At 38.2% G+C, this 16,957-nt stretch overlaps 1 protein-coding gene across 3 annotated transcripts in view; it reads right to left on the bottom strand.

Moving 5' to 3' along the window:
- mtrex (Mtr4 exosome RNA helicase) overlaps window positions 1-16,957 on the bottom strand; it is a 157,808-nt gene that overhangs the window by 74,178 nt on the left and 66,673 nt on the right. For all 3 annotated transcript variants that reach the window (XM_078549726.1, XM_078549721.1, XM_078549716.1), the window contains 3 exons: window positions 5,235-5,314; window positions 2,145-2,255; window positions 659-760 (listed from right to left, as the gene is read on the bottom strand). In XM_078549726.1, coding sequence (XP_078405852.1) covers window positions 659-760; window positions 2,145-2,255; window positions 5,235-5,314 — 293 coding nt within the window. The remainder of the gene's footprint in view (window positions 1-658; window positions 761-2,144; window positions 2,256-5,234; window positions 5,315-16,957) is intronic.

Here is a 16,957-nt window from a genome sequence, read left to right on the forward strand (position 1 = left end):
GATGCGATTCCCCAAAATATTGAGAAAAATCTCAGAATCTCATGTAATAAAAACTGATTTGGACTTATTCAGTCACAGAAAACTGGAGGAATAAAAACAGAAATTGCTGGAAATACAAGTTTCTTAGGCAGCAATTTTAAACAGAAAATGCAAATCTGGACTGTTCAGCCTTTATTGAAGTCTTTAGTGAAGACTGAAAACTAAATGGGCATTTTATTAAGGCTGGAAAAATCAGACAGCAGATGAGGAATGAATCAACAGAAGATTATTAGGTAAAATAATAAATCAGATGTTACAGAAATATGAAGGACAAAAGCATGTGGAGGAAGCAATGGGAGCAGAGATCTGAAAAATCACAGGAGTCCTGAGACAAAAATGTGAGAAAATCTGCTGATTCTTTCCCCCTATTGGTTACAGTGAGATACCCAAATATCAAAATTTGTGTACTTGAAACATGCCATACAACAAATTTAACCACTACAAAACCACTTCCAAGAAAGAGTGATGTACAAAGCTGGCCTTCAAAATAACTTTGCTTACTCAGTACAATTCATTCTCACCATTATGACAATGTACTTAACAGATTTTTAAAAATTAACTAGCATAGCAAGTGCTGTGAACAATATAAAAAAACTGAAAAAAGGTAACTTCTCTATACCCAACGGAAATCTTTCCCATCAAATTTGCGTGCACTGGTGAACAGAACTGTCCTTGCTGGCATGTTGATGCCCATAGCAAATGTCTCTGTTGCAAACAACGCCTAGAAAAAGAAAAGCACCATTAAACTGAATCAAACTTGTGCACAAGTATAAATCTTTTAACTTGAGAGTTTAAAATATTCAGTAGAAACCATCAATCCTTATTACCTAGAATTGAAGGCTGGGGTATTAAGTATCTATTCACCTGGTTCTACCAATCCATTACAAAAATTACATCACCTGCACCACATGGACCATTGGTTCAAGGTGATGGCCAACCACCATCTTCAAGTCAACAAAAGATGTGCAATAAATGCTGGTTTTTCCAGCGATATTCCAAGAATTTACTTCTTTTTGAAGTTAAAATACACACTGGGAATCTTTAAGTGCACCAGGTGAAATCCAAGAAACCAGGAAGGAAACTAAATTCAAGGATTGTTTTCTGAAACAAATGCTATAACTTTTAAAGATACCTATTTGAACTTAAACAAAAATTGCTAAGTATAAACATCAAGACATAGGAATAGTGGTGTACCATTCAGCCCCTTGAGGCTGCTCTGCCATTTAATTAGATCACGACTGATCTGTACCTCAACTCCATTCATCCATCTTTGATCCATATCCTTTGATATCCATACCTGATAAAACTGTCAATCTCAGTCTTGAAACTTTCAACTGACCGAACATTCGAAGTCTTTTGAGGGAAACAAATTTTCATTATCCTCCGAATGAAAAAATGCTTTCTGATTATGTTCCTGGATGACCCTGCTCTAATATTATGATTGTATCTACTTGTTCTTTGAACAGTGCTGTTCAACTGCTTATCCAATATGTTTAAGTTGTAGATGAGCCAGAACATCCTCTAAATAGGGGCAGCAAGGGAAACACGACCCCGTTAGCTGTTTATCAGAAACTGCATTCTAGCCAGTTATTCTACTCACCCTTATAATATTCACTCAGGCTGAAGCCAATGGCTCTAACCTCAATATTTTGCTGAAGCTTAAGTATAATTTCAAATCCGATATCCAGACCTTCACCAAGACTGCCCATTTCCACATTCCAGATATTAGTCACTTCCAGCCCAACCTCTCCTACAACACTGAATGCTCATCCACATCTGCACAGTTTCCTCACTCACTGCCATCCCCACACAACTTCAATTTATCTCTACTGCTTGCATCTACTCAAAATCAAGTCCCACCCATCCATATGGACATATGCATGTACGAATTAGGAGCAGGAGTAGGCTATTCTGCCCCTACAACCTGCTCCGCCATTCAATAAGATCATGGCTGATCTGATTGTGGCCTCAACTCCACATTCTTTCCAACTGCCTTTCATCTTATTCGTATCGGCTCTACTGGTTCCTTAACACACTGACCTATATGTTGTGTAAAGCACTCTATAAGTCAATTGCAAAATATTTTTAGAAAAGACAAACTTTACCTTCAGAAGTCCTTCAGAGAAAAGAATCTCAATGGTTTCTTTCAGTATAGGAAGCAAACCTCCATGGTGGATTCCAATTCCTCTTTTTAAAAGAGGCAAAACATGTTCAACCTGGTTACATAGGAATTAAAATGGCAATAAATAGCATTTCAAAAATGCACACATTGGGATTTAGTGATAAAGGGTATGGATTAGTAATTGCAGAATATGTTCACTGCTCTCTTGTTCGCATTTCATGTAGGCAGCAACTAATACTAGCTTACACTTACCAAGGGCATTTGGCAGCCTTCTGCCACCTCAGCCTAAGTGACCATTCTTCACATGAAAGCTATGCTTGCCTGTTAAGCATGATGATAAAATCTGCAATTGGTACTCCAGCACCACTCAATTTCTACAATTAATTCAAATTCACCGTACTTAATATGAATTATAAAGTCTCCGCTGTATACTACAAGCACAAAGTACTCAACTCACTCTCAGCCAGTGTATCAGCTGCTTTTTCAAGCACCAAGTCTGCTGGGAGGATATTGTGATCAAAATAATGAAAGTAAGATGGAACATGATTGTGAATGAAAAGCATGTAGCAACTGGTCTCATCTTATTGTTTTCTGAAAAATTGCAATGTAGAGCATGCCCTAAATTTTTGTGTTACGAGGTTTTCACATGCAGTTGTATTCTCTCACGCTGCACAAAAAAGTATCTAAACTAAATGATAGGCTGGTTCTTATTGATCTGCATTTAGCAGCTTGCTTATAATTCCTCAGCTATAAAACTAATTTTAACAATCTAAGCGAGGCTTAAGGCAGTGACTGAGAGAAAGATCTTGGCCTAGATTTTGCTCTCAGTGGTGAAAGAAGAGTTTTCATTGTTCATTCACTCAACTTTCTTGTCTCAGAAACCTTTACTCTTGGCTTTTTCTTTCTGTCTTCAACTATTTCTGTTTCTGCCCCTAATTCAATGAAATTCATTGTGCACAGTGGGGAATTCCACTAATCTGCTGTAATAAAAACAACAACTGCTGAAAGTGCTCAACGGGTCAGGCAGCATGTACGGAAAGAGAAACAGGGATAACATTTTCGATCTGTGACAGACCAAAATGCCTCACCTGCTGAATATTTTCAACATTTTCATTTTTATTTCAGATTTCCAGTATCCACGAATGCGTAATAAAAACAGAAAATGCTAGGAAAACTCAGCAGATCTAGCACCATCTGTGGAGTGGGAAACAGAGTTAACGTTTCAAGTCTGTATGACCTTTTTGAGAGCATGTCTGTTTCAATGCAGTGTTCACGACAGAGGATTGATGGCATCTTTGAACAGAGCAAGCAAGATTATTTGACCAGATTCCAATACCCTCAATGCGATAGAGTCCAAACCAGGAAGTAAAAAGCACAAGGTTTAATCTACATTTAAATCATGTGGAGAATCATGTACAGAATCATGTAGAGAAAGCTAAATAAACATTGGGAAATACAGACAGGATTAAAGGAAAAAGATAGAGGAGACAAATGGAAGTAGCAAAAAGAAATGCTAATTTTATTTTTTAGGCTGCAATATTAATTTCCTTCTGAGGAAATGAGACTTCACAATTGTAAATTTAATTTGATTTTAAGTTTTGAGTGCCATTTGTTGTTCAGCAGTAATTATCACTTATTAAGACATTTAGAAGCTGCTTACTCCTAAGTGTACCAGTCCTAACTTGTTCAGCCATTTTTAGTACTGAACTAGTGGGGAATTACGAAGTTCGCGACATTAGTGATTTCAATGCTAAGTCTATTGGCAAGGACTGCAACAGCACACCCTATGGAGGAGCAGGGTGTCCTGAAGATAATTTCTGGATTTCCTCCCAGTGCTTCAAACTTAAAATTCTCATTTTTGTGCTTGAATTCTTTATGGCCTCATCACTCCCTACCTCCATAACCTCCTCCTGTGCTACAACCATCCTCCACCAATTACTTTTCATTCCTCTGACTCTGGCTTCTTGCACATTTGTCTGCCCTTGAGAACTCAGCACTGCCGGACTTGCCTTTAGCCAGCCAAGTTCCATTCCTCAGAGTTCCCTACCTAAAACTTCTCTTACCAGCCCATCAACATCTCATTTTTGAAGGCTTGAAAAGCCACCTTGTTGCCATTTTACACCTTTGTGCCTATTTCCCATACACCTATGCAAAATACTTCAGGACATTTTTCTATCTTGAAAGGCATGATATAAATGCAAGTTCTTGTTGAAGAACTTATCCAACCTCCTCTCCAAAATACTTCACAATTCCACCATCTAACTAAGGTAGCTTTCCCCACTCCTATCGAGAGATTACTTTCCTCATCCCTCCCTCCTTACGCATCTATCTTAGCTGTTCTTGCCAACTCCCTACATTCAATATACCACAATAAGAAATGAATGGCAGAGAATGGCTCATTGAATTGAGGGCAATGTACCAATACAGAGACAGAAAGGGTTGGGGATAGAAAGCAAAAGCCATGGGTAAAGGTTTCTCAGGCAGGAAAGGTGAATGAGTGGCGTTATGAAGAGATGGGTGTTAAAGCCACAAATGACCTGGGCTTAGGAATTGGGGAAACCGTACTCAATTTGGCAGAAGGCACCATAAATGAGTGTAGAAAATCAATGCCTTTTGTTTCACTCTATCAACTTCAACAACAACAATCCTCAGACGCTTAACACAATGCAAATCAACTCACCCATTCAGCTACAAATACAGAGTCCAATATTCCAACTTGGGTTGAAGAATTTACCTAAGCTAAATATGTCAACAAACATGGGAAAGTTGCATATAGTGAGTGTTTCTATTTTATCCAAAACTCAATGATCAAGGATTCACAAATAGGCTATCCAGTGACTCTCCAAGTTTCACATGAAACAGATAACCAGATGTGTGTGGCATAATTTAATATTGACTTGCTCATGTAATAGTAGCATTGTAACATCATTTTAATCAGCATAGCTAGAACAAGACGCATATTAATTTTTAATATTCCTTGCAGTACTCCTGATAAAGTTATTGAGAGGATAAATTTGACTTACTACTTGGATTTGCTTGAACAAGGTACCAGATTTGGTACCAAAACACTCACCTGAGGAAGTTTTTTATCTTCATCAGACAAGCAGTCGATAGCATTGTTGAATACTTCTTCCACCAGTTTTTTTTCATCATCTGAGGGGAGAGAAATATTTTGATGGCTTAAAATTTGCTTTTTGCAATTCTATAGCACAGAAGTATTTCTAACCATTTATAAAAAAAGCAATTTCTCATAATAAAACTAAACATTAAAGGAAAGTTCTTCGAATTTTACCTTTCATTTTTATTTTTCATCTTGCTTAATAAGAACATAAGAAATGGGAGCAGGAGTAGAGCATACAGTCTAATATACGAGGGCAAATGAAAATTACTAGCTCATACATATCAACTAACGTTTGGTGTTATTTCACTTACACTTTATCAAACCTATATAACTGCGATATTAATGTACACAAATTCAGTAAAGCATGGAGGTGCACTTCTTGTAATGTCAACAAACTTGCAAATGCTGCCTGTTCACATATCTATTAAACTGTCTCAGGTCTCGCTGTGACAAGGTAAATAGTGTTCCCAACTACTGGTTGGGAATTCCTTCCAATATCAGAGTCTCTTATGCCATCTTTGGTGCAAGCTTTCAATTCTGAGGAGCCTGGAAAAAATGGAGTGTCTTGTCACTAGAACGGACTCAGGGCATTCAAGCCAAATTTGAGAATTATCCATTTGCCATGGGGGCTAAAGCTGATCCATGATGATAATGATACAGGACAAAAACTAAAATTGAAATGTGAGAAACTGAACAAACAGCTTTGATGAAATGGTTCTCCATGTATTTAAAACCTTGCAAACAAACTGAAAAAGTAACACCTGAACAATGACTACATTTTTACTGATTAGAAGAGAGAAAGCAACAACCTGTATCTAGTAATTTTGAACTTTTGTATTTTGTCAACTTCACAGTGGGACAAAAAAGAACAGGATGGCAGGCCCCAGCTTGAGGTAGGGCACAGAAAAATAGTAGAAAATTGTCTTAACATCCAGCACACCAAGTGGTCCAAGTGCCAGATGACTTTCTCCCATGCTGGGTGACAGCAATTCCTAATTGAATGTGGAAGTTGAACAAACAAGGAGGAAAGCAAGTTTTCCCTAGCCAATAATGAGTTACATGCTTTTGACAAGGTCTTGCATGGGAGACTGGTCAAGAAGCTAAGAGCCCATGGGGTCCAGGGCAATTTGGATCCAAAATTAGCTAAGTGGCAGGAGGCAGAGGGTGATGGTCGAAGGTTGTTTTTGTGACTGGAAGCCTGTGTCCAGTGATATATTGCAGGGTCCCTTGCTGTTTGTAGTGTACATTAATGATCTAGGCACAAATGTAGGAAGTATGATTAGTAAGTTCGCAGATGACACAAAAATTGGTGGTGTGGGAAAGAGCGAGGAGGAAGCCTTAGACTACAGGACAATATAGATGGGTTGGTCAGATGGGCAGAACAGTGGCAAATAGAATTTAATTCTGAGAAGTGTGAAGTGATGCATTGTGGGAGGACTAACAAGACAAGGGAGTACACGATAAATGGTAGGACCCTAGGAAGTACAGAGGATCAGGGAACCTTGGTGTGTATGTCCATAGCTCCTTGAAGGCAGCAGAACAGGTAGATAAGGTGGTTAAGAAGGCATTTGGGATACTTGCCTTTACTAGCCGAGGCACTGAGTACAAGAGCAGAGAGGTTATGATGGAGCTGTATAAAATGTTGGTTAGGCCACATCTGTGTGCAGTTCTGGTCGCCACACTATAGGGAGGATGTGATTGCACCAGAAAGGGTGCAGAGGAGATTCACCAGGGTGTTGCCTGGGCTGGAACTTTTCAGCTATGAAGAGAGAATAGATAGGCTGGGGTTGTTTTCCTTAAGAGCAGAGAAGGCTGAGGGGAAACCTGATTGAGGTGTACAAAATTATGAGAGGCATAGATAGGGTAGACAGGAAGAAACTTATCCCTTTAAGTGGAGGGGTCAATAACCAGAGGGCAGGAGGTTTAGAGGGGATTTGAGGAAAAAATGCTTCACCCAGAGGGTGGGGGGTATCTGGAAAGGGTGGTAGAGGCAGGAACCCTCACAACATTTAAGAAGTATTTAGATGAACACTTGAAACACCATAGCATACAAGGCTATGGGCCAAGTGCGGGAAAATGGGATTAGAGAAGACAGGGGCTTGATGATCGGCGCAAACACGATGGGCCAAAGGACCTCTTTCCGTGCTGTAAAACTCTATGACTCGACGGCTATGAGCATTATAGCAAACTTTTTCAACCACCACATGCAGGCAAGGTTGGTGGAAGGAGGGTACAGAAATATTCAGTGACAAAAATTCCCAAACAATTAATCTGTTATTTCAAACAAAATTTTAGCAGCTATTTGTTCTGGAGGTTACAATGAAAACCATCTTTGGGTAACTTGACCTGTTACTTGACGAGTACGTCATCTTCCTGCCAAGGGAACTGCTTGATATTCTGTAACACTGCAAGGTGTTGAATATGACTGTGAAAATCTTTTAATTTACAAACCACACTACTTCCATCATACTAATGGGCCCCAACTTTTAATTAACTTCTCTTTTTCTTAATGGAGAGAAACTGTACAAAGTTCAAGTTTGTGTATATTACATGTGAATTCCAGTTAGCTCAAAATGTGAGCCTCTAAAACCATTCCATAATTCTGGTTTAGTCAGGTTTGGGGGGAAAATAACAAAATTGAACCCAATTTTCCTGCCCAAAAAGGTTCAATCATGGCTTTTTTATTGACAGTATTTGTGAGGAAGCTTCACTAAAGTGCAAGGAATACTCTCGGAAAATTTCCCTGCCTACAGTTTTGAATCCTGTTTTCAAGTTTCTGGGGGCTCTGCAACACAAAGACATTGGAAGTGCTAGAGGGAGGGCCAATGATTTCTTCCTGGCCTCTGAGGCCAGCCCCAAATGAAAGAGCCACTTATTGTGACATCATTAAATCAAAAGCTTCTCGATGGAGATTTGTTATTTGACATATTGCATTGAAAAAGCCATAATTGTTTCTCCAATAATTGAACTGAGTCAGTCTTTTAGGGTCAATATTCTTTAAAAGATGGATACTGATTTGAGAGGTGACCATATTTTTTTTTATTTATTCATGGAATGTGGGCATTGCTGGCTAGGTCAGCAATTATTGCCCATCTCTAATTGCCGTTGAGAAGGTGGTAATGTGCTGCCTTCTTGAACCATTGCAATCGACAGTGCTGTTGGGAAGGGATTTACAGGATTTTGACCCAGTGACAGTGAAGGAATGGTGATATAATTCAAGTCAGGATAGTGTGTGACTTGGAAGAGAACTTGGAGGTGGTGGTGTTCCCAGGTATCAGCTGCCCTTGTTCTTCTGTGTGGTAGAGGTCAAAGGTTTGGAAGGTGATGTCGAAGGAGCATTGGTGAGTTCCTGCAGTGCATCTTGAAGACGGTACACACTGCTGCCACTGTGCATCGGTGGTGGAGGAAGTGAATGTTGAAGGTGCCAATCAAGTGGGCTGCTTTGTCCTGAATGATGTTGAGCTTCTTGAGTGTTGTTGGAACTGCACTCATCCAGGCAAGTGGAGAGTATTTCATCATGCTCCTGACTTGTGCCTTGTAGATGGCAGACAAGCTTTGGGAAGTCAGGAGGTGAGTTACTTTCTGCATAATTCCCAGTCTCTACCCTGCTCTTGTAGCCAAGTATTTATATGGCTGATCCAGTTCAGTTTCTGGTCAATGCTAACCCCCAAGATGTTGATAATGGGGGATTCAGCAACGGCGTGCCATTGAATATCAAAGGGAGATGGCTGGATTCTCTCTTGTTGGAGATGGTCATTGCCTGGCATTTGTGTGGGACGAATGTTTCTTGCCACTCATCAGCCCAAGCCTGAATATTGTCCAGGTCTTGCTGCATATGGGCACGGACTGCTTCAGTGTGTGAGGAGTCGCGAATGGTGCTGAACATTGTGCAATCATCAGTAAACATTCCACTTCTGACCTTATGATGGAGGGGAGGTCAATGATGAAGCAGATGAAAATAGTTGGGCCTGGGACACTACCCTGAGGAACTCCTACAGCGATGTCCCGGGACTGAGATGACTGACCTCCAACCATCGTCTTTTGTGCTAGGTATGATTCCAACATACATTCAAGGGCTTTAGAGTAAAGGGAAGTTGGAGATGGGACAGTAGTTCACAACTACTGTCACTGAAAAAATTCTAAAATCAGGAACAATCACCTTGTGATGAAAGCAAATTACCGTCATTGTTTGAAACTGAAAATCTCTTTCAGTGCTTCAAATAAAGTCTTAGAAACTAAAATAGTAAGCTGTTTTCTTACAATAATTATCGGCTTTGTGAGGAGCCAGCTGATTCCCCACAGTGCCGTTCATTCCTAAATATCTTTAAAATGATCTCCTTCTGTGCCATAAGTTTTCAAAACAATTTTTTCCAAAATGTGAAACTTGCAGACAATTTTTAGACATATTGAGATTGATCATAGAATCAAGTTATTTTGCTACCAAAGAAGTAACAAAAATAAGAAAAGCCAACGCACAATAAAGGAGCTGCTCTGTTCACGTGCTTCAACTGGAGTTGCAGAATTGATTACAGACATAATTACTTGCCGGATAGGGAAGAACCATTTTAGTACTGAGAGTTATATTCTGTCCTGGAGCCCAAAAGGAATAATTTAATAAATACAGAGTTCCACTGTTTTATCAGATCTTTTCACTGGTATCTAAGATGATCGGTGGCCTCATAGCTGAGACGGGATCATTTTGCCCACACAAAACAGCTTCGTAAAATGTCTACGGAAGTCTCATGGTAACAAAATTTGAGAGAAATACATTTTAAAGATAATTAAACTCTTGGAACTTTGTTCGGTCTCTGTAAATTTGATAAATACTTGCAGCTCTAGATTCATGTTCTAATTTTTAACTTTACTGTAATTATAATTTTTATAATTAAAAATGGTTACTAGTTTTAACCAGAACATAATCTAAAATATGAATTGTACTGCCTGATCCATCTCTCAATACAAAAAGATGAGCAGCATCATACACGATTGGCAGGGTGAAATATCACATAGAAAGAGAAGCAGGCACACTACCTCTATTAACATGTATAAAGTTACAAATTTCAAACCATAGGTTTTGCTGATAGAAATTGCTGATTGCTGTGACCTACACCACCGAAACAGATTAACTGATGAGTTACCTCATGTTGCTTGTGGAAGCTTACTTTCTTTGTATGGGCTCTATTGTCTCAGATACAGATAATACTGCTTTCTTATTGTTATTTACAATTAAAAGCAGGATCTCCCTGAAGTTTTCAACAAGACATTCCAAAATTGACTCATAATGGGGGGAATGGAAAGAAATAACAAGAATGAAATTGGGAAGCATGTTAAACCTGCACCATTCTGCTGCATTAAAAAAAGCACATTGGTGGCATTGTTGTACTGGATATCTCAGTTTGGTCTTGCAATTCAATATTACCTCCAAGACAAAACAACATATTTTTGCAGATCAATGGTCATATAATTTTGTTAAAAAAATCTTCTATTTCGAAATGCTAGACAACCTTATAAATGCATGGGAAAAACTGTAAAAGTCACTAAACATGTATCATACTAACATGCATATAAAGCCACAAATACATCCTTCTAAAGCCAAAGAAGCCCCTTCCTCAGGTGCAATGCATATTTATTTGGGCCTTTGGAAAACCAGTGCTTAAAGTCTTTATTTCCTGTTTTCTTTGAAAACGCATTAGGATTTATTTAAAAAAAACATACACCAAACCCTCAACAGAGTAGAGGGAATTCAGAAACTTCATACCTGAATCAAATAGTTTAGCTGTTTTCCGACACATATTTCACACAAGTGCCAGCCTTTACAACTGAATCAAAATCATGATTCATATATTGACCAATGTTAATTCAATAATTTAATACTAATATATTTCACAGGAAAATTTGATAAATGCTGGTTCTGAAGTACTTAATAGTCAAATAACACAAATGTTTTCTGTAAATTATGCAAAACCAACAAGAACTTCTTTTGAAATGTAATGCAGTCTATCAAAAACGGAAATCAATCTATTTGAAATTGCTTAGGATAAAGTGGGTTAGACACATTTTCTTGACTTTACCAGTTATATGGTATGTCTCAAATGTAAGTACTAAAAAAAGTTCTGTTTAAACTTTATGGAAACACCAATAATGAATCACTGTCAGAATAAATTAAGTAGACACCTTAACTGAAAAAATAAAACCACAGCTTGGAAATATTAAGAGCGTTTCCTTTTAATGCAAATTTAATTGCTGGATATTTAACATGAAGGCAAATTACTATCATTTATTTTAACTATATAAATATACAATAAATATTTATATATACATGTATTATATCTATTTAAAGTACAGCTACTATGTTCATTAAATACAATAGCCAGTTGCACTCTCAACATCTTGGATTGTCAAAGTTTCTTACCATATTACTCAGGTAGGGTATCTCATATGAAATTGGGAAGCATATCAATTATGAACAGCCTACAGAAATCTACTAGGCCTTCAAGAAACAGCACAATTCAAAGTTAACTTGTTACACCTTTAATTCCTCTGTGTTTTAACTTGTGGGGATCTAAAATCCAAATCCCATCGAGCTCACCTTTTCATACTAAACTACTAAACATGTAAGCCGTGTTCCCATATGCCTGCTTTGCAGTGAATATACCCCTCCCCCATCTGCACAGAATTTAAGAAATCGGAATTATATCCCCTTGCCCCTAGTCCCTAGGGTGCACAAGCTTCCCATTGCTCCTTTGGCTTGGACCATCCCAAATGTTAGGACATTGGTTCAAAACATCATCGAGAGCCAAGTGGAAAGAATAACTTTCACACCAAATACTATCTTCAGTCCCATAAATCAGCATATCTGACTGGTGAACTGTTAGCAGCATCCTGGACTAATATCATCCTGCCTGATTTAGTACCAGATTACTGCCATGGATGATCAAGATGGTTCAAACCTCCCATTGCCAAGTTGGTCAACAATTCAAGTTGACCTCCATATAGACTCAAAGCATTGAAGTGTATTATTATCACCTTCCTAACCATAAAAGGAACATGCATTCACACCTCATGGAATTTTGTTTCATCCAGTCGGAGTTGTGGAGCTGCAACAGCAATCTTCTTTCTCTTTACAATTTACATATGCAAGCCCATGCCTGCATACTTGGTTTTCAGATAATATGTTCATTCACCTGTTACTCCAAGCCTTAGAATGTCCTCATCGGATACATGACACACCTGTGCCTTCAGCATTTTCAACACAGCACAATCTGCGATCTGCCAGCCAGCTTGATACGTTTCCATATTCTTGGATGCCCAAGTCTCATACAGGGTGACTGGTTTACTCATCACCAAGTGCTTAATTCAGAACTCGATGCACGAAGCTTTGGAAACCGTCTTGTCCAATGTGAAACTCATTCCTCCTCCAAGTTAGTGTAAGTGAAGATTGATGTCAGCTGTAGGTCCTCTCTGTCTGCAATTGCATTTATTTTATTGCCAGAAGTTCATCTTATTGTCTTGGTCCTGGACCTCAAATATGGGCCAAAAAGCTCTTCCACTTTTTGCTGAGGAGCTTTGCATCAGGAAAGAGAAATTACGACATAAATCTGATACTCCACAAGCTTAATTTGCGTTTGATCTTCATTGATACTGCAGAGATTTGCACTTCTCACCAAAGAAATAAAGCTACAGTTCTGTTGGAACCCTTATGTATCATACTAAGCTAACAATTCAGACAGACACTACTTGTATTTTTCAATATCCACTCTTGATCTGGACCAGCCATAACAATGCATTAGTTAATTAGTTAATCCCACTGATCAGTCCATTATTCAGTTTAGCAAATGAGAGACATCAGATTGCCAAGCAGGTTGCAAATAATTCCTACAATTTTTTCAGCCTGCATCAAAAGTCTCATGCTTACAATGACATAGATGAATGGGTGACATTGGATAGCCTTCACTCACTTTTCTTTCAAGTGAGAGGGGCTTTGTGTGCCTTATACCTACTCTTACAATGACCTTCAACTAGAGTATAAATCACTTAGTTTCCTTGAAGATCAAAACAACAATATTATTTTGACATGCAGCAGCAGATTCTAAGCCATGGATCAATGGTACAGTTTGTGCTTCTGTGTCAGAAGACTGTGATTACAAGTCCCACTCCAGAGACGAGCACATAATATAGTCTGACTACTCACTACAGTATTGAGGGAATGCTCCACTGTCAGAGGTGAGACATTTTGGATGATGTGCGAGACTAAGGCCTCCTTAGCCCTTATGGGTAAACTATTTCAAAGAAGAGCGTGCTGGCCAATATTTGTCCCTTAGTGAACATCACTGCAACAAGATTTGGTCATTACATCCTCGCTGTTAATGAGGCCTTGCAGTTCACTGATTGGTTACCAGATTTCTCTAAGTTACAGCGGTGACTAGTTCAAAAAAGTACTTAATTGGCTGTAAAGTGTTATGAAGTGTCCTGAGTTCACAAAAGGATATAAATGAAAGTGGTTCCAATATTTCACCATGATTAGACTCTAAAATAATTATGATCTCTTGGAATACTAATGAGGACATACATATAAACTCTTTCAAGTCATAGCTGCCAACACTTAGGCACCCACAGCAAAAGATTCCAATGCCTGGTGACAAACTCTTACTCAGTTCATAATCTAAAATACATAATATAATATAAACATAAAATAAAGGCTTCAAGGCTGTAATGCAGTTAATAGATCTCACCAGGCATTTTACATCGCAAGTAGAATCCATTTTAGCTGGGTTATCACAGTTTGTAAGCATATGTACAGACCAAATTTCCTGTACCTGACACATGATAGATGAAAAAGAGGTTCTAAAAGGTGCGTCAAAGAATGGCCATTTCTGATGATTAGGTACATAAACTAGACCCATTAGCCCCAATCTGAGTTAGCATTATGACAAATATTTAACTGAGCATGACTACACACAGTAGTAGAGATATATACATTCCAATTCATGAGGTAAAAATGTAAACGTCAGCTGTCATCCTAAACTTATTCAACTTTTCATCATGTGGTGTTATCTGCAGTTTAACTTGTATCAAGCACTTCCACAGATAAGTAACTATAGTTTTCAAAAACTTGGAAATAAAAATATTGCTGCAGGAAAGTGTTAAGGCACAAATAATGTAGCACCAAAACTTCTAACCACAAAATTTAGCTAACATGGGGAGATTTCCTCTACATGCTACATTTAACCGAATCATCTCCTCAATTATAAAGAAGTGATTTACAATTTTGTTCTATATAATTCAGAGAGCAATTTTTCCACCATTCTTTTCCTGAGATTTTGTAGGTGCTACATTTCTCAGCAGAATATAGGGCAATGCAAGAAGCATTGCATCCTCTTTCTGTTCAGAAGAAATCAATAAACAAAGAAACGTACTATATAATCCTGTCTTGCCTGGAAAAATAAACTCATCCATTACATGCCAAGAATTAAAGCAAATTATCCCCGTAAGGAGACAAAAGTTGTCAGTTTAGAAAGATAGACTGCGGGTAACTCAAATGCATGAAACACCTTATGTCTGTGAACCTACTCAATTTTCCAGAAATTGAGTGAGTGATGTTTATTCCTTGCCAGATACTTCCAAGAAACATGGTCTGCTTGACTGCTCTCTTAACCTTCAAATCCAAAGTCAACATAATGACCATAGAGGAGATATTATCCAGGCACTTGGCAACCAAGAAAGTTCAATTCATTAACATATAAGGCACTAAAAGTGACTCTACAGGGTTCACTTTGTGAATGAATTTCATTATTAACAGACCACAGTCAGTACATAATGAATTTGAATCCAATTTTAATTGTGTGCTTAATTCTAAGGTAGATTAGTAACTGCCTGGGAGAACTAGCATTGAGAAACTGTCATGGTGTTAGTTCTTAAGATATTAAACAAAAACTAATGGAAACAGCCACTTAAAAAGACAGGTTATCTGGTTGGACCACAGTATGGAAAAATGACACCTTTGTTTTCAATGATTACATAATGTTGCATTGCAAATAGAACTGATTTTAACAAGAATAAGTAAATTTCCCAAAATCAATACAAAGTAATTTGGAAAAGCTCAGGTGAAACAAGTGCTGCTGTGGCATTTATATTTCATGCAATGCAGTGCATCCAATCTAACCTAAAAATCACTGTGGTAATCATGAAATTGAGTTAGTGCAAAGTATGTTGTAAAGCTATTGAAGACCTTAGGGCGCAGAGGCGATTCACTCGAATGGTCTCAGGGATGAGGAATTTCATTTGTGTGGAGAGACCAGAGAAGCTGGGATTGTCCTCTTTAAAACAAGAAAGGTCCAAGGGAAATGGAATATTGGTGCTCAAAATTATGAAGGGTTTTAATGGAGTAGATAGTAAGAAATTGTTTCCACTGGCAGGAAGATTGGTAATTAGAGTTTATAGATTTAAGATAACTCGCAAAAGAACAAGAGGAGAAAATTCTTATTTCTCAGTGAACTGTTATAATTTGGAATGTACTGCCTAAAAGGGTAGTGGAAACACTTCAATTGTAACTTTCAAAAGGCAAACTTGAAAAGGAACATTTGTATGTCTTTGGGGGAAAGAGCAGGAGAGTGGCACTAATTGGACAGCTTTTCAAATAGCCAGCACAGGCATGATGGGATAAATAGAACCATAAGTACTGTATGATTCTAATTTTAAAATCACATGCTCAACATATGCCACAGTTGTGCCATGTGCTATATGTGACAGCACAGATATTGAAAATCAGAAGGACTAACTCAATATTTTAAAAAGGCATTGGAGGTGACTTTGCTATCGAAAAATAATGAAAGGACAATCATTTTAAACAACTGCGCCTTTAGTTAATGCTTTGGGGCAGCGTGAAATAGTGTGATACTACAGATGAATCAGAATTCAAATTTCATTAATATAAAATCAGGAAATGAATGTGTACTGATAAAATTATGTTTTAGCAGGATGTAATTTTCACAGTGAAAACAAACTGTTGATTATTCTCAGTAAATTAGAAAATTTACAGCAAAGCTTAATACTTTGGTATGGACGTCACCATGCAGCGACTACATACATGCATATTCAAATTACCTTTCATGACCTCTGGGCATCCCCCAATGTGCTCTGCAGCCAATGGAGTGCACTGTCAACGTTGTAATTGTCCTACAGACAATTTGCATACAAGGTCCCACAAATAGCAAAGTGATAATAACCAGATAGACTGTTGCAATGAGATTGGTTAAGGGATCGATAACAGCCACGACACCACACAGCACTTCCCAACTCTTCTTTGAAATCAGATCATGGGATCTTTTATGACTACCTTTAACATCACATCCAAAATACTCGAAACAGTACAGCAGTTCCTTAAGTACTGCACTGGAGTGTCAGTCTAGATTTTGAGCTCAGGTTCCTGGAGTGGGACTTGACCAACAACCTTTGACTCAGACATGGGAAAGCTACCACTGATCCATGGCTGACACTTTAGTTATATACCAAGTCTGTAGGTGACACTAAACGTGCATGGGAGAAGAAAGTTACAAAGACAGACAAGTACAACACAATGGTCAATAGATTTGAATATGGTAAACTATGAAATTATCCACCTTGGATCGCAAAGAGAGAACTGGAACATTTTCTTAATGGAAAGAGACAATAGTTGT

Source organism: Cetorhinus maximus, chromosome 1, assembly GCF_964194155.1.
Source record: "Cetorhinus maximus chromosome 1, sCetMax3.hap1.1, whole genome shotgun sequence".
In the NCBI taxonomy this organism is placed as follows: domain Eukaryota; kingdom Metazoa; phylum Chordata; class Chondrichthyes; order Lamniformes; family Cetorhinidae; genus Cetorhinus; species Cetorhinus maximus.